Source organism: Leuciscus leuciscus (assembly GCF_965113295.1).
Source record: "Leuciscus leuciscus genome assembly, chromosome: 8".
Classification (NCBI taxonomy): Eukaryota; Metazoa; Chordata; class Actinopteri; order Cypriniformes; family Leuciscidae; genus Leuciscus; species Leuciscus leuciscus.
In genome coordinates this window covers 29,759,912-29,780,411 of record NC_138732.1, presented here as the reverse complement: position 1 = coordinate 29,780,411, position 20,500 = coordinate 29,759,912, and the positions used below count along the sequence as shown (strand labels likewise).

At 41.6% G+C, this 20,500-nt stretch overlaps 1 protein-coding gene across 1 annotated transcript; it reads left to right on the top strand.

The window, feature by feature from the left end:
- The first annotated feature begins 1,454 nt into the window (after positions 1–1,454).
- LOC309504886 (uncharacterized protein) lies at positions 1,455–4,873 on the top strand. The gene is made up of 4 exons (XM_082178175.1): positions 1,455–1,749; positions 3,162–3,321; positions 4,166–4,319; positions 4,774–4,873. The coding sequence occupies exons 1-4, from the start codon at positions 1,543–1,545 to the stop codon at positions 4,808–4,810; spliced, it is 558 nt and encodes a 185-aa protein (XP_082034301.1). The 5' UTR covers positions 1,455–1,542; the 3' UTR covers positions 4,811–4,873.
- Positions 4,874–20,500: the final 15,627 nt, after the last annotated feature.

The window sequence follows — 20,500 nt, the reverse complement described above, 5'->3', positions numbered from 1 at the left end:
GGATTACGTGGACAACTGCAAGTTTTTCCTGTGGCTGAGTGCACCAAAAAAATGGTCCTTTTACCATATAATGGAGCATTTGTAGCCTTGCCTCTGCTACATGACTGCTAATATTGTGGATTACATTTGTTTAGTAAAATGCTGCCCTTTGTGGTTGTGGAATTTCTGGATTCACGGACTGTGGCTATTATACCAAGAAATTGGTTTACCGGGCCAGAGGAAGAGGAGTGTTACTGGCCACCTTCCTCCACTGTCAATGTTGATCGATGTGTTAGAGAGGGAAGAGAACCACAAGAAGATTGGACGAAATTCCAAGTGCGAGTTTTGGGAAAAGCTGGTAAGTGGTAATGTTATAATTTTAGATTAATAGATTTTTTGTAATACCCATGTTATAGTAACTTAAAATGTGTGTGGAAAATGTTTACGTGAATGGAAAAGCTTAAATGTTCAGTTGATCTTTTTCACATTTCCTTAGCTGACTACACAGCTGCCAGAACAAAGCTGCGTAAAGCTGAAGTGACTTCAGATCTTCAGACGGATCCAGAACCAGAAAGAGCCAAGCGTAAAAGAAAGTAAGATTAATTATGTTGTACAATCATGATTATTCAGATGTGTGGTTTTACATTAGGAATACAGATACTGAATGATTATATAAATGGAATGTTCACCCCAAAACTATGGGTGTCTCTCAAGCAGTATGTAGTTTAGTAGTCAGGGCACTGATCAAAGAATCTGCCTTTTTAGAGGTCATCGGTAACACTTTACTATACGGGTGCACTAATATGCATTAATTCATGCTAAACTAATGCACAGATAATCATGTTTAATAGTGGTGATTGACTATTAATAGTCAACACATGATTATCTGTGCATGAAAGCATGAACTAATGCATATTAGTGCACCTGTATTGTAAAGTGTTACCAGGCCATTTCAATTGTCAAGAATCAAAATCCTTCTAATGCACTGAAATGACCGGTCGCAAAATTCACCTCAAAACCAGGTTCTTGTATAAAATTTGCTCTTTTGATATTATGTCTACCCTTATGCTTCTTAGTCTATATGTAGTGACGGTAAAACATTTTCCCTGTGTTTTAGACGCAAATTTATTGATCCCGACTCAGAGAGTGAAGAAGGTCCAGAAATGGCTGCTCCACCACCCCCAAGAAGGCTTCTAATAAAAGGACTTGGGAATCAGCGAACCGCTACACCACCTCCACCTCATCTTTTAAAAGTCAAGTCACCTTCATTTATATAGTGCTTTTACAAAAGAGATAGTTTCAAAGCAACTTTACAGTGATAATAGGAAATTAATAGAACAGAGATTGTTTTGGCTGTACAGTAGTTCTTGAAGAAAAAGTTATTGTTCATCTAAATTAAGTTTTTGATTGATTAATTTCCATTTAAAAAAGTATTAACTTAGGAGCTTACACAACACCGTTTTCAACTGGACAAGTTCTACTAGTACTCCCTGCAGACCACTTCAGCCCAGTTCAGTCCAGTTTAGACCACTTCAGCCCAGTGGAACAGCAGTGAGGGATGGAATGTTCGTTCGTGTACTGACAATACTGGAAGAAATTAAAGATTGCCAAAAGGTACAGGGTAGCATGATACAGTGTCTTCTGCAGCAGAGAGAACAAAACTGTGTGGTTCCTGTCTTGCCTGAGGGAGTCCCCTTTCCATTGAAGAGTTTTACTGAAGTGGATGATCTGGAGTTGAAGCTCTGTGAGTCTGACTTCCAGAAAAATTTGGTAAGTGTTCTAGGTGTGTGCGATAAATTAAATCGTTGACAATTAAATGCCTCCACGATCTCTCTACAGAGAGTGTTGTGTTGTGATGCAGTGCACATTCTATCAGTTGTAGTTTTACCCCCAATTTCCACTGGCTGCGTTACGGCTCCGGCACGGCGGCGGAGTCAATAGGTTTCCATTAAAGTCAATGAGTGTATTTCCACTGAATGCGGTACAGCTGCGTTCCGACTCCGGCGATCCGCAGCCCTCCGGAGCAGATACGCAGAGCTTCTATTTTTGCCGGATGCCGGAGAGCTCCGCAGCAATTCAGCACTTATATCGTGCGATCATACGTGAATTTGCGAGATCTCGTGGGTCCTTGTGACTTCAGCTGTCAGTCATGACCGCAGCCGTTCCGCAACAAATACGGACCTGGTGGGTATTGACGGACGACGGAACACGGAGCTGTCACGCAGCGGAGCCGTTCCGCAGCCGTTCCGCATCTGGTGGAAATTGGGGGTTATACTAGTCTAGATGGTCTCCCACGGACTAATCACTCCTGGGTTTTTCCAGAATGGTCCTAGAGCAGTGTAAAACCAACTAAATCGCGTCAACTTCAGGGTCCTTAGCACCGTCGGGTCCTAACAATATGCAAGTGACTTACTGCCTGACTAAATAACAATGGGGAATTAACTATTACACATATGCAAAGAACTATATGAATATATTAATGACTGTAAACATATTAATGACTGGCCTTCATTTTAGTACAATTATAACAAGCTCACTCTTCACTTGTTCCTGAAAAGGAGAAAATAAATGGGGAAATTTTTTAGCTGAACTGCTCTGTAAATTGCAAAATAGTCTTAAACACCATAAAATAATAATAATTGTGGATCGTGATCCTGCCTGAAAAAAAATGGTGATACATTTTTGCCATATTCCCCACATAACCAAAGTTGTAGATGCAGAGGGTGGTTCTGTGTACACACTAGGTTAAGTTAACCCACTCTGTTTCCCTTAAAGCCACACCGCGGAACTTTTGCGGGCGCTAGGGGCGCTAGACCTGTAACTTTCACGTCTAGCGCCCCTAGAGGCCACAAGCGCCGCAGCACTGTCGCAAAAGTCTGCTCCATGAGTATATCAGAGCCTATGGTCACGTGATGGCCGTAAAGCGATACGTTCTCCAGGTCACATGACCTGGCCAACGACGGTCCGTCTTCTCCAAACTTACATAGGCGGTATTTCAAGAGGGCAGCCCCGCTCGGAGCATTAATAGTGTCAAACGCTGTATATTGGCCTGAGGAATCATTTAAAATAACTTGTATGCGTCAACTCTTTAGGTCACAAAGTCCACGGTGTGGCTTTAATGAACTGTTACCACTACATTTGTAATTTTGTTTCTTCTATATTTCTTTTCATCTCAACTTCAGGTCTCAGTCCTTGGGGACATTGGAGGGAGGAGCCTTGATGAGTGTGTCCGTAGAACTATGGCATTTTTGATGACGAATGACCTTGCCCGTCAATTGAACCTCACAGGGCGCCATGGAAAACTCTCGTTCAGGAGCCTACGTCTGTTTGATACTTTGCATGGTATATACATTTCAACATCCTTCATTTACATAGATTAGTAAAAACGCAAACGGTTTGGGGTCATTTTGTGTCAAATCAACCAGAAGTTCCTAGCTCAATGTTGATTTTGATCATTTTGTTTTCTGGTGATAAAAATGATTACTTAAAGGGAACCCTGAAGATTTGTATGGTTTTTTAGATTACATCTGCGAATGTAAATTAGATATACAAAAACACTCTAAGGGCCCTATCTTGCACCCAGCACAATTGACTTTGTACACCGATGCATGTATCATATCATGTATCATTCCTATTTTGCACCCAACGCACAGCGGGCTTTTCCCTCCACAGACACACGTTGGTAAATTAGGGAATGAACTTTCGATCCCGGGGGCGGTTCAGCGAAAAGAGGAGGCGTGTTCCGGCGCAAACATTCCCTGGTGCTATTTTAAGGGCGCATGCTTGGCCATAATGTTGTGTGTGCACAACACGCATATACTTTGCTTCTCTCATCTACACAGATGCAGCAGTTTTCATTTTTGCAAATCATACATTATTACAAGATAAAGTATTAAAACAAAAGGGAAATCATTGTTGTGTCCATGACGATGATACTTGCGTTTCTGATCGTTAAAATAGGGCCCTAGACGTCAGGTTTATTTTTATAAAAAAAGTTTTTTTCCGTTTGATGTTTGAATGAACAATATAAAAAAAAAAAAATCACCAAATGTTTATGAAAATAAATAAAAACGGAGTTTTATCTATCTTGAACTTTTCATATATTAGCTGTATTGCGCTCAATATAGTGGTGTATTGCTGCAGTAGCACCCTTTCATTAAAATTAATTTATTATTTTGGTTCACAGGTAGCCTGAAACAGAACACTTTCTTGAAAACTGTCAGCAAGAAAGAGGTGGAGACAGCCCTCGGTAAATGGTTCACAAATGCTAGGGATAGAGATGGGAACCGTGCCTTGAGAGCCCAGCCAAACCTTGTGAGGAGAGCAGCACAGTCAGAGGTGTAAGTTACATAATTTATAACAAATAAAGGGAAAGCTAAATTGTTTGTTTTTCATTCAGTTAGTAGTAATTTTTAACATCTGTTAAGTTAACCAATCAGAATCAAATATTCAACAGCACTGATTTTAAGGGGGCAAACTGCAAAGGAAGATCCTTATTGTATTTGTTAGGGGCCAATCATTGAGGGTGCATAGGCACCTATTAATTTTGGTAGTGTTCTTATTGTTATTAATGATCTTTATTATATTCCAATTTTCTTATTAGGGGTTCAAGCACCAAAATCTAGAATATCTATTGTATTTGCTCAGATTATTTTGGGGGGTATGAGCGTGAAGCATGATTATAATTTAGATTATACTCATGCATTTCTTTAATGTTCATGTAAAACTGATTTTTTTGAAGTTCTGCTAAGATTTTTAAAGTATTTATTTGTCTTTTCTTTCTTTACTCTTTAGGTTTGAAGCTGAGGATTCTGTACTGGCACAGGACTGATCACTTTTATTTGAGGTTTCATCTTGAAGACAGTAACTTCAATAAAAGAAATGTTGATTTACACATTCTGAATTGAAGTCATTTTTTTTCCTGCAATTCAAATATTTTGTAATTTCTTAGATATTAAAATGTTAAAGTAACACAAATTGATGCATTTTTGGTTTGGGCAGGTACTGGTTAACAAAACAGTAACAAAGTTGGAGTGATTTGAAAGTTAATTTTGTAGTATAGCACATTTACTTAAACCACAGTAATCAGGTTTACTTAATAAATGGGGCCCACTGTGGTCCAGTGAGATCACCCATAAGGGCCCCATAAGGGTAATGTATGGGACCCACTTTCGGCCCATTAATATTATATAATTTGGGACCCAAGTGGGCCCATAAAATGAACTCCTACATGGGCCCAACTTGGAGCCCACTGTGTACCCATCATTAGCCCATATGGGCTAACATACGGGGGCCCATGTGGAGCCGATGGACAAATTTATCTGGGCCCCATTTGGGTGGCCCATGCAGGGCCCAAGTTACAGCCCATCAAAAGCCCACATGGGGCCCACATGGACATGTTGGCTGGGAAACAGCATAAAATATATTCTGTAATGCTATACTGCTGTTTTATAGTTATTAATTCAGAATACACTTGACATTTTACCCTCAGTAGTAGCATTGTGCTTACACATAAACTATGTTGATTCTTTACATTAAAAACTCACTTTTCTTAAACCTATACAATAGCACTTTTACCTTATCCGTATGATCTAAAACAAATACGCACAAAGAAAATGGCTGCGGTGTTCCGCTACTGTCACGCTTTAACCTCGATTCACGTGCTACAACATGTGCTACAGTACACAGCTAGCACGCAGGCTACACTAGAGCAACACTTCAGACTGCTAAATGCACATGAATCATTACAATCACTAACATTTACTTCCCGCATGTTCCTTACATTACTAAGCACATCTATAAATCATTCAAACACAATACAACCCTCGTTCATACCTGTAAAAGAGGAAATGGACAATAAACACGGACACGATGCAGCTTCTGTCCAGTCCAATGTTATAATGGACGAACGTCAGCCGCGCGCTCCGTGCACAGGCTGAACGAGGCATTATTAATCGTTAACAGATCCTCACTGAACAAGGCATTAGCGATCAATCAAAAACTGGTACTTAAACTTAAAGTGAAACTTATGTAAACAACCAAACATATTGTAATTTAAATGTTATACAATAAAACAGCATTTTAAACACAGATTGTCTTGTCTTTTTATCTTATTAATCTCTTTAGCCTCTTTTACCCTCTTTTAGAGCAATGGATTACTGATCTACAACTTATAAGTGTATTTTAACTTTCTCCTTTTTATGGACAATTTTAAGTATATTTTAACTTGTATCAACTCATTCAATGACATGCAATGTATGAGCATGACATCATTTTTATCATCCTTACATAGACACAGAGATTAATGAGTGACACAGAAATTAACATTTAAAGGTTACAAAGGTTACAGCTCATAGAGAATAAAGCACAGAGAAAACAAATTTCCAAACCAAATTGGCCTCAAATCTCACTACTCAGGCCCCAGTGTGCTAGCATCCACCCAAATCTAGGAGGTGCTATAATTACCTAATTTACATATTCACTAATAACTCAGTATTTTATTTTCAATTTAAATCAAAATCATATTGATTTGGCTATTGTGAGTCATGGTCATAGTGCCACCAACTGGCAGTAGGATTTGTGTCACTTACAATAGACTGTACCTGTAACAGTTCTCTTACGAGAGGTTCTCTCATATTGCGTAAGTTGCTTACGCTACGGGTAAAGTAATCTTTTCTCGAGATCTGAAGCCAAAAAATTATCCTTAATTTTGTATATATTGTCAACGCAGTGCGACAGCCAGCAGACCATAGCAGGCTGTATAAGCGTGCTCATTGGCTGACCTGCGGCAACTGCTGCAGCCTAACGGTGAGCCCTGCGTGTCGTCACGCCCAATGAGGGTGCTTCGCGCCCTCTACGCGTCACAGCCCGCCAGAATGGGTGTGGCTTAGCGTATATAAAGACGGGCTCAACAGGCTGAACTCTGATTTTCATCTCTTCAGCGAAGCTCTTCGCATCGCTGGATCTTGAGAAGCCGCCGCCGTTGAAGCAGGCAACCAGCAAGCTTAGGACAGTGTCTGAAGAAGCCGGCCGTCTTTGCCCCCTTCAGCCAGCCGTGCCTGTTGAGCTATTCGACGACATATCCTTCTTCTGCCATGTGTGTTCGCCGCTGCGAAACACACTCTCTCTTCTTCTAAAAGAGAAATTTCCTACGAGGCGTTGTTTCAAATGCCTCGCACCTCCCGCTCTCTCTCTCTCTCTGTTCGAGCCGCGCAAACTGCGCCGTTCACAAGGGATGTCAGAAGCAGACGGTCACGGGGCTAGCTTTCTTTACGTTACAAGAAAGCTACCCCGCCCTCGCGCCCCGTTGCGTGCATCACTTTATACACATTTAAGTGTGTACTTTTAAATGATCAGATTCAAACTGCAAACAAATATTCTCTGTTTAAGTAATTTGTATAAAACCAACAGGATGTCCAGTATCTTAAACGCTTGCTAATTACTTTTTAATTCGACACGCCCACTCGCGCAAAAGAGATTCACATGCAAATCTCCACATGGGACGCGAACGCCCTCGTTACCTCAAACACAAAACACCAAAACACTTCACAAGTCTCTGCTTTTTGTCGAGTTTGGAAGACACGCCGTGAGCTTACATTGGATTTACCTCAGAAGAAAAAGAACGCGATTTGAAGACAAGAAAGATGTAAGGTAAGAAATTCTTACTTATTAGTTTATGGTATTGTTGCATAAACTTCACATTGCAGTTGAACTGTTGCTAGATATATGGTGAATATTATACTATTTAGACCCGTGTTTCCTGTTAAATACTGTTTGTGGATATCTGCTCAAACATATGTATAACCATAATGTTTAATATTTTGGAGCGCGATGGCGTTTGAATGTATCATATTTTGGAGCGCGCTGTGGGTTTGAATGTATCATATTTTGGAGCGCGATTGCGTTTGAAAGGAAAAATGCACCAAACATTAGGCTTTATGTTTTTACTATTATCTCATTTCATATCATCATAACGAATGGAAACATTTGAAGTAACATATGATAATCAATATATTTTTCTCTAGCGTAGTTGTTCTTGAAATCTTTTGGAAGATTTAATTTATTGTTATTATTATTTTATGCAGCACTGCGTAGCCTATGCCTACAAGGCACAACAAACCTGGTGTTCATTATATATTGTTGGAAACGTGTATTCTGTGAATTTTAAAAAGAAATTTTAACCAGAAAAATCTAAAATCTATTCCCAAAATCGTGCAGCCCTATAGTTTCTCTTGATATCAGTATGTTCACAGTTTTTTCCTTTTTTTTTTCTTTCAGGGACCAGATGCAACTGAGTCCTGCTGACTTCAACATTCACATGAGTCTCTGTACATGAACATGGTAAAGTGAAAATCAAACACCTTGGAAATTAAAGGTATGTACAATGTTTTTAGGAATGGCACAAAGGTCTCTGTCTTTGGATCATTGTTTTCAATGTGCTCTTTTGTCATTTGTATTTTTGGATTGTGTTGTGTTGTAAATAAATCCAAACAATCTAAAAGCCATTCTTTTTTAAATCTGCTCATTCTTTGTGCAAGGTTGCTCTGAATGACAGGGCCTGATCGCTCCTAATAGGGCAGTTAGGGGAGTGTCTTTGTCTTTCTCAGGTGTTAAAAGCTTACATATTAATGAGATGATCACGCCTCTTCGCATATGGCTTTGTCACACAAAACACGTCTTAGAAATTTTAAATCAATATATTGTCTTATCTGAATGAGCAGTCAGGGTGATTTTCACATAGTTTTGGAGCAAATATTCTAGGCTATGTCATACAATTTTCAAAAGTCTTGTGAAGAAATAATCAGTATGGGTTTCATGGCCTTATTTCAGTGAGAATTTTTTTTTGGTATTTTCACAAACCACGCATAAATGTCATTATCTCAAAACTACAAACTTGTACATACATGCTGCTGATATATTATTGTAGCAGAGTTTGTACTGAATACAGTGTAATCAGACTTTAGCCATGAAAATGTCACTAGTAACAGAAAGAAACACAAATGTCAGAGCATGTCAGACCACCTCCAGGGCCCAGAAAACAGCTCAGACCTCAGAGGGTTAAGTTCAGGCGACTGGAAATATCAATATTGCAGTAAACGAGCCTGTTTTAATACGTGCACGCCTGCAAACAACGCCGACGCAAAACATGATGTCGCTCTCTGGCTACCCACCCCTCTTCCGCTCTCTCTTTCTCATGTGGGCCCATCACTCGTTGCACTCGCTGAGAGCCTCGCATATACCGGGCCACAGGAATGTCGGCCCAGACAGACTGTCCAGGGACAACATTCCCCCGGGAGAATGGTCCCTGCACCCTCAAACAGTCCAGTTACTATGGCGCCTCTTCGGCAAAGCGGAAGTCAACCTTTTTGCGTCGAAGGACAATGCTCATTGCCCGAGATTTCTCTCAAAGAGCGAGGACGCGCTGGCCCAAACCTGGCCCAGCCGCCCGCTGTATGCTTTCCCTCCGATCTCGCTGTTACCACAGGTAATCAAGAGGATCAGGGAAACGCACCACTCAGTGCTCCTCATAGCCCCGCGATGGGAGAACCAAACCTGGTACTAGTGTTGTCACGGTACCAAAATTTCAGTATTCGGTACCGATACCAGTGAAAATCCACGGTTCTCGGTACCAATTTCGGTACCAAAGCTTAATTTAGATTAAATTTACATAATTATATTAAAGTGTATATCACAAAGATGGAAACTGTAGTATTAAAAACACTTTACAATAAGATTCCATTTGTTAGATAACATTAGATAAAATGACCTAACAAAAAAACCAATAGTTATATACTGTCACAATTATTCTCCTTTAGGGGTTAATTTAAAAATACATTTTTAAAATCAAAAGTTAACATTATTTCTGTTAACATTATTTAATGCACAATGAATGAAGTGAACAAACATGACCAATCAAGTGTTTTGTATTAAATAACATTCACAAACATTAATTAATGTTGTAAAAATATATTCTTCACTCAATGTGTTGATGTTTGATAACGCATTAAGTGATGTTAATGAATGGTATCTTATTGTAGCATTACCAAACTATACAGGAGATAAAATGTTTTATTTGACTTGACTATACTTTTATTTAATCCAAAACTGTATTCATATTTAACTTTAAAAGGGCTTTTTAAACCTGCTAAGAGTTATCCAGCCAAGAATAAGACTAGAACTGCTTTTCTGACGGACTGATATTAATGACGGCTTTTTATTTCTCATCTCCATAAATATATCTAGTAGTAAAGTTAATGCAAGGGCTAGAAATCAATTAATAGGCCTATGTCACACTTCCTCGTCGTCATGGAGAGCGCAGTTCGCACAAGCGTTTGTACTCCCGTGGTGTCTGTCGTTGCTATGCATCCATGAACGCACATGGAAAAGCGAGCGCGCCGCTTCTATTATGAGCGCGCTTGCCGCGCGCCATTTGAAATAACGTATCTGCACGCGCAAAAACATCAGCACCACATCAGCAGCAGCACCGCCGATCGCCATCAGCGCTTTTATGTAGAGGACGCAACTGCACGCGCTTCGGGCATGCACGCGCATCAAGTACCGGGTTTGAGATAACCTGGTACCGTGACGTTTAAAAAAAATTAGTACCGACTTGGTACCGAAGTACCGGGTCTTTTGACAACACTACCTGGTACCCAGAGCTGGTGAGGCTGTCGCACATAGCCCCATGGCAAATCCCGGTGAGGAGAGATCTTATCTCTCAGGCCGGTGGATCAATTTGGCATCCCCATCCAAGGGGTCGTGAACACGATCACACAGTCTAGAGCTCCTTCTACGAGAAGGCTCTAAGCGTCTAAATGGTCAGTGTTCTCCAAATGGTGCTCTACTAAGAGCCTGGACCCACGCATGTGTGGGGTTTCGTGGGTGCTTTCCTTCCTTCAAGAGCTGTTGGACAAGGGTAGGTCCCCTTCCACGCTCAAAGTTTACGTTGTGGCTTTTGCAGCGTTCGCTGAGCCGACGCGCGGCCGTGCGATAGGAAGGAACGAGCTCATCATCCGCTTCCTTAGAGGAGCCAGGAGGATGAATCCCCCGCGGCCCCCTTCCGTTCCTATTTGGGATCTTTCTTTGGTCCTGGAGGCCCTGAAAGCTTTTCCCTTTGAACCGTTAGATTCCGTGGATCTAAAATACCTCTCGCTCAAGACCGTTTTTCTGATAGCTCTGTCATCAGTAAAACGAGTGGGGGATCTACACGTGCTATCTGTTAGCCCCACATGTCTCGAGTTTGGACCGAATGACTCTAAAGTCATCCTCAAACCGAGACATGGTTACATCCCCAAGGCGATTGGCACTCCATTTAGAGTGCAGATCATCTCCCTATCGGCTCTGCCAGCATCCGATAGCGAGGACAGTGATATCCTCCTATGCCCCGTCAGGGCGCTGAGAGCTTACATCACGCACTCCGCCACCTTCAGGCGTTCTGAGCAGCTCTTTGTTTCGTTTGGTGGGCGCACCAAGGGTCTCGCCGCCTCGAAACATAGCCTGTCCAGATGGATAGTGGATGCTATCGCAGCAGCTTATGCGTCCAAACACCTGCAGTGCCCGATGGGCATCAGAGCCCGTCGTGGGCTTGGTCCAGCGGGATTTCTATTCACAACATTTGTATGGCGGCAGGCTGGGCCTCCCCCTCTACATTTGTGAGGTTTTATAACCTGGAAGTTCCCGCCCTGCAGGCTAAACTTTTATCAGTCTAAGAGATCTGTACGTTCTTCCCAGACAGTCATGTGCAGGCCACTCTCATGTCACTACGAGCTCTTCTGGTTGAGCTGCACAAATGGGTGAGACTCTATATACATAGACCGGCAGAGCCGCTCTGTATTCCCCTATGATGTGCTTGTGTATTTGTGCTGGCCCGCGTTGCTGGCTGCCTATTCTCCACACAGCTGCACAAAGGGTTGATACTCTCTATACATAGACAGGCGGAGCCGTTCTATTCTTTCCCTGTGATGTGCTTATGTACTTGTGCTGGCCCGCGTTGCTGGCCGCCTTTTTCCCTACACGTTTATACACGCGGAGCCGCTCTGTATTCCTATGAAGTGCTTATTACATGTGCTGGCCCACGTTGCTGGCCGCCTGTTCCCGCATGTTGTGTCCCCCGGGCTTCCCTGGGACTCATGCAGTGATGCTCGGCGCGCACGGCGTTGACAAGGGGTTCCCGTAGCGTAAGAAACTTACGCAATACGAGAGAACCTCTCGTAAGAGAACGTACTCGGTTACCTAACGTAACCTCGGTTCTCTCTAGAAGAGGGAACGAGTATTGCGTAACCTGCCGTGCTCGCGCCACGAGCTTATTTGCTTCAGTCAATGAAAACCAGAGTTCAGCCTGTTGAGCCCGTCTTTATAAACGCTAAGCCACACCCATTCTGGTGGGCTGTGACGCGTAGAGGGGGCGACGACACGCAGGGCTTACCGTTAGGCTGCAGCAGTTGCCGCAGGTCAGCCAATGAGCACGCTTATACAGCCTGCTATGGTCTGCTGGCTGCCGTACTGCGTTGACAATATATACAAAATTAAGGATAATTTTTTGGCTTCAGATCTCGAGAAAAGATCACTTTACCCATAGCGTAAGCAACTTACGCAATACTCGTTCCCTCTTCAAGACATATCCGCCGAGGTAATGGCTGACAATGAGACAAAAATTTGTCTCCAAAAGGAAGACAGGGCAGGGCAGGACCAGAACATGTGAATTAAAGTGCCTGGACCAGAATGACACCTGTCACACTCCGAGTCAATAGACGGGTTAATGCCCTCTGTCTTGTCCTGTTCAGTTCATTTGCACTCATTAGGCCTGTTTACACCAGGTCACTTCATGAGTTTTTACTGAACAGATAGCTATCTGATTTATCAAAACGATTCCATTTACATCTGGTCACATAAATGTGTTTTCGCAAACCGGATATAAATACGATCTTCAATTCAGATTTAGAGTTCATATCACCGAAAGCAACAGATATGAGCTGCATTTTATTGATCATCAGCTAATTTCAAAATCAAAGACAGCAATGGGTGAAAACGGCAACAGCACTGGCAAGATCATTTTGTTTCTTTACTTTTAATGTAGATGATTGTGTGTTTACGGTGACTGGGAGGGGACATGTTCAGTTCACTTAGTTTTGTCGTGGCCACAACATATAACATATGACGTTGTTGGAACGTGGGCACGAGATCGTATGTTGAGGGAACGGCATCCGTTTCTCGTGGCCACGACTTAATTTGTTGAGGGAACGACATCCGTTTCTCGTGGCTACCAGATTTACATGTGGGAACCGAATCTTCACACGCGATACGGGCTCCTTCTTTTACCCCGGTCATAATTGAATTTGTTATTTGTTAATTTAAGTTTCTCATAATTTGTTTTTGTTTATTGCCTCCCTAAACTTTTAAGTTTATCTCTAAAACCTCAGCATTTTCGTTGACATCTGACAGCATTTGTTTTATAACCGTTTTGTGATTTCATTCGATCTTGAAATGTCCAAAGGAAGGAGAAAACAAGTCGATAAAGACAGAGAAGGCAGCCTCTTCGCCCGGGTGTTAGCGTTACGCTAGCTGGGATCAGTGCTTTACACGATGACCTCAGAGCATCTATCGCCACGGACTTCAAAGCATCTTTCGAAAGTTTGGCAACGAAGTTGGACAGCATTCAGTCCACAGTGGCAGATCATGATCTTCGCATCGGGAATCTTGAGTCCGGCATTACTGAGATCAGTCAACAGCTTGAACGACTCGAAGCTACGTGTTCGGGGCTCCAGAAGGATAACGAATGGCTTATGGCTAAAGACTCAGATCTCGAGAGCCGTAGCCGGCGCCAAAACATTCAAATCCTGGGCTTACCTGAGTCAATCGAGGGGGCCGCGTCCAAGTAAATATTTTTTCTCAGCTTCTGGTCGATGTACTTGGATCTCAGGTGTTAACCTCGCCGCCCGAGCTAGATAGAGCTCATCGCAGCCTCGCACCTAAACCAGCGCCTGGGCAGAGACCGAGACCCGTCATCTTGCTTCCCGTTGTTCTTGTTTTTGTCTCTTGGTTGTTGTTGTTTTTTTGTTTTTTGTTTTTTTTGTTTTTTGCTTTTACCTTTGTCAATCTGTGTGCAATCACTATGGCACTTTATAACCTTATACGCTACAAGCAAGGTGTACTGTTGGCTGGGATGTTTGTGTGGGGGTGTGGGGGTTTCAGAAATCTTGTCATGTTCAGGGAATTAATTATCCACGCCCGTGGTGAATAACAAGATGGCAACTCGTGGTGCACTGAAATTCACCAGCTGGTACGTCAAAGGACTGAATTCTCCGGTGAAACAAAATAAAGTTCTTAATTATCTGAAACAATTGAATACTAGCATAGCCTTTATTCAGGAAACACACCTCAGGCCTGCAGACCATCTAAGTATTAGAAAGGGCTGGGTAGGCCAGCTCTACCACTCCGGCTTCCAGGATAGGTCCTGCGGGGTAGCTATTCTCATACATAAATCGGTTCCTTTCTCCATTTCTGAGGTCATCTCGGACCCCAATGGGCGTTTTATTATTCTTAGAGGACAGATCAATGGAGTTTGTTTGATTTTGGCCAATGTATATGGCCCTAACTGGGATGATGAGGCTTTTTTCAAAAAAGTTTTCTTTTCCCTCCCTGATTTGAACTCCAACCAGCTAATTCTGGGTGGGGATTTTAACTGCTGCTTAGACCCTCTTTTAGACCATTCCTCATCTAGGCCATGTGCACAGTCTAAGTCCAGCAGGACGATTCAGTTATTCATGGAGCAGTATGCTATTTCTGATGTTTGGCGTTTTTGTAATTCTAGCACAAAACAGTTTTCTTTCTTTTCCCCTGTACATCATACCTTTTCCCGCATTGATTACTTTCTTGTTGATAACAAATTGCTTCCACTGATTAGCTCATGTATCTATAATACTATTGTTATTTCAGACCATGCTGCTGTTACATTTGACCTCGCTTTACCAAGCCTTTCAATGTCCCGGTCTCCTTGGCATTTTAACTCTCTGCTTCTCAATGATTCTAATTTTATTTCTGTCATTAATGATCGTATTGACCTTTTTATCTCCACAAATATTTCCCCTGGTGTTTCAGCTAAGACAATTTGGGAGGCATGTAAGGCTTATTTAAGGGGAGAAATAATTTCATATTCAGCATAAGAGAAAAATAATCAATGAAAGGAGAGCTAATCTTTTGAATACTCTGGCAGACCTCCAGTCTAATTGTGTTAATTCTACAAACTCAGATGACTTTGTTAAATTTCTGACAACAAAGACAGAGTTTGACTTACTTACTACAAATGAGGCAACTGAAGCAAATGCCCAGGGCCGGATGGCTTCCCTGCTGAATTTTTCAAGACATTTTCTGACAAATTATCACCTCTTTTACTTAACATGTTCAATGAGTCTTACAGCTCAGGTATTCTCCCTCATTCCTTACGGCAGGCTATCATTTCTCTTATTCTCAAAAAAGATAAAGATCCTTCTCAGTGCAGCAACTATCGCTCAATCTCCTTACTTTGTTCAGATGTGAAATTATTAGCTAAAGTCCTAGCAAGACGCCTGGAGGTGGTCCTTACAACTTTAATTTCTACTGACCAAACAGGCTTTATTAAAAATAGACATTCTTTTCATAATATTAGACGCCTTTTTAATATTCTCTATTCTTCTTCTTTAAATGAAACACCAGAGTTAGTCATTTCCATGGATGCTGAGAAGGCGTTTGATAGAGTCGAGTGGCACTATTTGTTTTATACACTGAAGAAATTTGGCTTTCCTGATCAGTTTATATCTTGGATTAGGCTTTTATATACATCTCCCTTGGCCTGTGTTCGAACTAATAATAACTATTCTGAGTATTTCTCCCTTGGTCGCGGGACTAGACAAGGTTGCCCACTTTCACCCCTTTTGTTTGCAATAGCTATTGAGCCTTTGGCAATCGCTCTAAGATCCAGTGCGATGGCTGGCATTCAAAGGGGAGGGTTGGAGCATAAGCTATCTTTGTACGCAGATGATCTTCTCTTATATGTCTCTGAGCCTGGTACTTCCATTCCCTTGGTGCTTGATTTGCTAATGGATTTTGGCCTAATCTCAGGCTATAAGTTAAATTTGAGTAAAAGTGAATTAATGCCCATCAACACAGCTGCCTTGAATTATCCATTAGCATCCCTACCTTTTAGATCTTCCTTACAAAGTTTTAGATATTTGGGCATAAATGTGACAAAAAACTTTTCAGACTTATTTGACCACAATTTTGTCCCACTGCTTAATCGTCTATCTCAGGATTTTAATAGTTGGTCTCTCCTTCCTTTATCCCTGATCGGTAGGGTTAATTGTATTAAGATGAGCATGCTCCCTACATTTTTATATTTATTTCAGTGTATTCCTATATTTATTCCAAAGTCTTTTTTTGTTACACTCGACAGCTCTATTTCTAGTTTTCTTTGGAATAAAAGGACCCCAAAGATTCGAAAAGGCATTCTGCAGAAAACAAAACAATTAGGTGGTCTAGCTCTTCCTAATTTTCTAATATATTACTGGGCAGCAAGCATACGCACCACTCTTTACTGGTTCCAGCCAAGCAACTCCATCAATTCCCCATCCTGGCTGCATATCGAGAATGCCTCATGTAAATCATCTTCCCTGGCGACTCTTTTATGCCTCCCATACACATTGTCCCCAATGAAATATTCAAATAATATAATTGTTAGTCTTAAAACAGTCTTAAAATCTGGACCCAATTTTTGCGACATTTCGGTCTTCATAATACCCCCCTGTTATCCCCAATACATTCTAACCCGTTGTTTTACCCCTCCATTTTAGACCGTGCTTACACCTCTTGGAGAGACCTTGGGTTGGTTTCTATTGCTGACCTTTACATCGATGGTGTTTTTGCCTCTTTTGAACAGTTGACTTCTCAGTTTAATATTTCCCAAAAAAAGATTTTCCAATATGTACAAATTTGAGATTTTGTCCGAAAAAAAATGGTCAACTTTCCAAATGCACCTCTCCCTTCAGATTTAGACACCATTCTGGGTGTGGATCCTTGTACTAAAGGGTCAATTTGTAAATTAGTGAATATAATTGTTCATTTGCAATCTTCCTCTGATGATTTACGCCTTGTCTGGTCCCAATACATCGGTACTCAGATTAACGAGGAGACATGGAGGGCAGTCCTGAACAGGATTTACTCCTCTTCCCTCTGCGCACGTCACAGGCTCATACAGTGCAAGGTGGTTCATAGAGCCCACTGGTCGAAGACCAGGTTAGCACGCATTAACCCGTCCATTGACTCGGAGTGTGACAGGTGTCATTCTGGTCCAGGCACTTTAATTCACATGTTCTGGTCCTGCCCTGCCCTGTCTTCCTTTTGGAGACAATTTTTTGTCTCATTGTCAGCCATTACCTCGGCGGATATCCCACTCTGTCCAGTCACAGCTTTATTTGGGGTTCTCCCGCCTGGCCATTCTTTGCCTTCTCACTTTTCAGATTTTGTAGCCTTTCTGACTCTTTTAGCTAGGCGTTTAATTCTATTGAATTGGAAAAGCCCTCACCCTCCATCTTACACTCGCTGGATAAGAGATGTTCTTTATTTTATGAAACTGGAGAAAATTAGGTACTCTCTTCACCGACCTAGCACCATTTTGACCCTGCTCTTTGTGTGTGATCCCCTTATCTCCCCCCACATCTTTCACCAATCTAGATGTTGATACTAATTTTGTATTGCCTGGCCAATACACTGCTATGTTTACTGTTACTGTATGTGATTGTACTGTACTCTTTATTTATTTATTTATTTATTTATTTTTTGAGGGGAAAATAATCCTGTGCATCTTCTCTCTGTAATGGTTTGTGTATTTTCATCTTCCCCTGTTTCTGTACATTTTGTATGTGTGTATGTATATGTGTATATATATTTTTATTTTATTTTATTTTTATTTTATAATTTTTTATTTTTTTGTAATGTTTTAAAGTGTATAAATAAATCATAAAAAAAAAAGAAAAGAAAAAAGAAAAAGCCAATTCAACTTAAGAGTGCGCTTCAGGTGTCTTTCACTTACGTACCCATGTCTTAATGCCAGAGACCGCACTATATCTTTATCACTTCACTTCACTTCACTTATCCCGTAGTCTTTTGGACCGTAGGGGCACCACTGAAGACTTGGCAACCAGCTTCTTCCATTCCTCCCGGTTCTCTGCTTTCCGCACTGTGTCACTCAGCTCTAGACCTGTCCACTCTCTGATGTTGTCTTCCCATCTCTTCCTCTGTCTACCTCTTCGTCTGCTTCCCTGTACTGTGCCTTGTAATATTATGTGGGCAAGTCCTGATGATCTTGTGACGTGCCCGTACCAATTCAGCTTGCGTTTTTTTACTGAAGATAGGAGGACTTCATATGACCCAATGGCGCTCTCAATTCGGGCTTTCACTTCTACATTAGTGATGTGATCTCTGTAGGAGATGCCAAGAAGTCTGCGGAAGCATCTCATCTCCACCGCCTGAATCCTTCTCTCAATATCGGCTGTCAACGTCCATGACTCGCATGCGTATAGAAATATTGACATGACCAGGGAACGCATCAACCTGATCTTTGAGCCAATGGCAATGTTACTGTCGTTCCAGATGACCTTCAATTTGGTCATGGCGGCTATGGTCTGTGCCAGAGCCATATAGAGAAAAGAGTTGCGACACTTCCATAGACCTTCGTTGTAATCAATGGCGGCGCTCGTAACCGCCTACTTCCGGGATTTGAAGATCGGAATAGTTCTAAACACTGTCATTTGGCCGTTGGACCCCATTCACTTACATTGCTCCGCGTCGAGTTGTTCCAGAGGTAAAGTTGCTGAAATATCGACCTCTTTTGAATTGTCAACCAGGCGCGTCGTTAGACATGGGCATTCGGGGCTTCAGCCCCGGATGTTTTTTTTATAGCCCCGGATCTCAAAAATTTTAATTGATTGATAATTATTATTAGGCAAAGTGGCAAGCAGCACGAGTCCACGAGCCGTGAGAGCAGGGCGTGGACAGTAGCGTGAGTGTTAATGAGTCACCTGAGTTCAAGTTCAAGCACCGGTTTCAAGTTTCTCACGGATGAACTTCGGGGGCGCGCGCGCCGCACCGGTTTCAAAAAAATAACGCAGTCAGCACCGCCGCACAGTCTTCAGTCACACTCACACCAAATGTTGTCAGGCTATATGTCAGTAAAACTCAGAAAAACGAACTTACTTACGTCGTGCCAGCCGTTTGCTCGCGGCTCAATCACGCGCAAATGCGGCGCGCCCTGTATCACGCAAAATAAACTAGCATGTAACGTCGTGTTCTGTCGTCAATTAAGTATTGAAATAACCAAAAGGGAGATTAAAGCTGCGTCAAAACTCTATGTCGGGGCTTTTGTATTCCTTTGTAGGCTACATAAATGTTACACATTTTGGCGTAGCCCTACTCAATTTTCATTATTAATATTCTAACATTTTATCAATATTGCAAAGTCATCAAAACTGACTAAATATTTTGTGACCAAAAATGTGAAAAATAGGCCTACATCTAGCCTAAATGATCGTTCATGACATTCTTTTAACTATAAGCAACCCAATTTGTCTAGATCTGTATTATTTCCTTTGTATAATGTGCTTAAATATTGCTGCGCAGTCGTGTGATTTAGTCTGCTTGATTAACATTATTACAATGTATTCCTATTTAACTCTGATATGTAGCCTATATATAAGGTCCTCGAATTTGTTCGAATATTTCACCAGCATCAGCCTTTTCACAGTTTCTATCACTCCGCTTGTCTGTGTTTGCACAACTTGCATCATTAGGCCAGTAATGGTCTTTATGAGTGAACAATTGAAATTTAATTGAACTGATTTAATAGTGCCAAAATCATTGATTAACTCAAGAAAGAAACAAGTTGCTGAAACCAATCTTTAATGCTAAAAAGTTTACATCTATGCAAAATAATCCTTGAAAGATTTCTCATTTAAGGCCATTCCTGTTTGGAATATGTGGTTGTGTATTGTCAACAATAAGCAGAAACATTCTGCATTTCCATTTTATAGTGTGGATCATTCATTTCAACATTTATCCTCATTTTCATGTTTAAGAATCTGTTATCTGCTTGACAAATAATTTATGCTACTGCCCACTGACATGCTTTTAAAGCTATTGTTATCAAAAAATGTTGGCCGTCAAACACCTTAAAATGCACATATGTAGGTCTGAGAAATCAAAATTTTCTCGGGGGAGCATGCCCCCAAACCCCCCTAACTACCTCACATTTGAATGTGTGTGTCTGTGTGGTAGTATGGCCTGGTGTGGCTACAGTGCCAGGACTGAATTTTTTAACCAGTCTGCCCCCCCTGCATATAGGCCTACAATATACATTATTCTCTGTATCGAATCATGTTATCTTGTTACCCACCCTAGCCCCTGACGTTTCGGGCTCAGCCCCTGATGTTTTTAAAACCTAGAAACGCCCCTGTTGTCAACTGTCTAAATTGTATCAGAGGCCCTTTGCGATGCT

What these genes read in the sequence shown, in the direction of transcription:
- LOC309504886 (XM_082178175.1), top strand. Translation starts at nt 1,543, where the DNA reads ATGTTCGTTCGTGTACTGACAATACTGGAAGAAATTAAAGATTGCCAA. An exon ending in CTGACTTCCAGAAAAATTTG is followed by an intron (nt 1,750 to 3,161) that starts GTAAGTGTTCTA and finishes TCTCAACTTCAG; the next exon opens with GTCTCAGTCCTTGGGGACAT. An exon ending in AGAGCAGCACAGTCAGAGGT is followed by an intron (nt 4,320 to 4,773) that starts GTAAGTTACATA and finishes TTTACTCTTTAG; the next exon opens with GTTTGAAGCTGAGGATTCTG.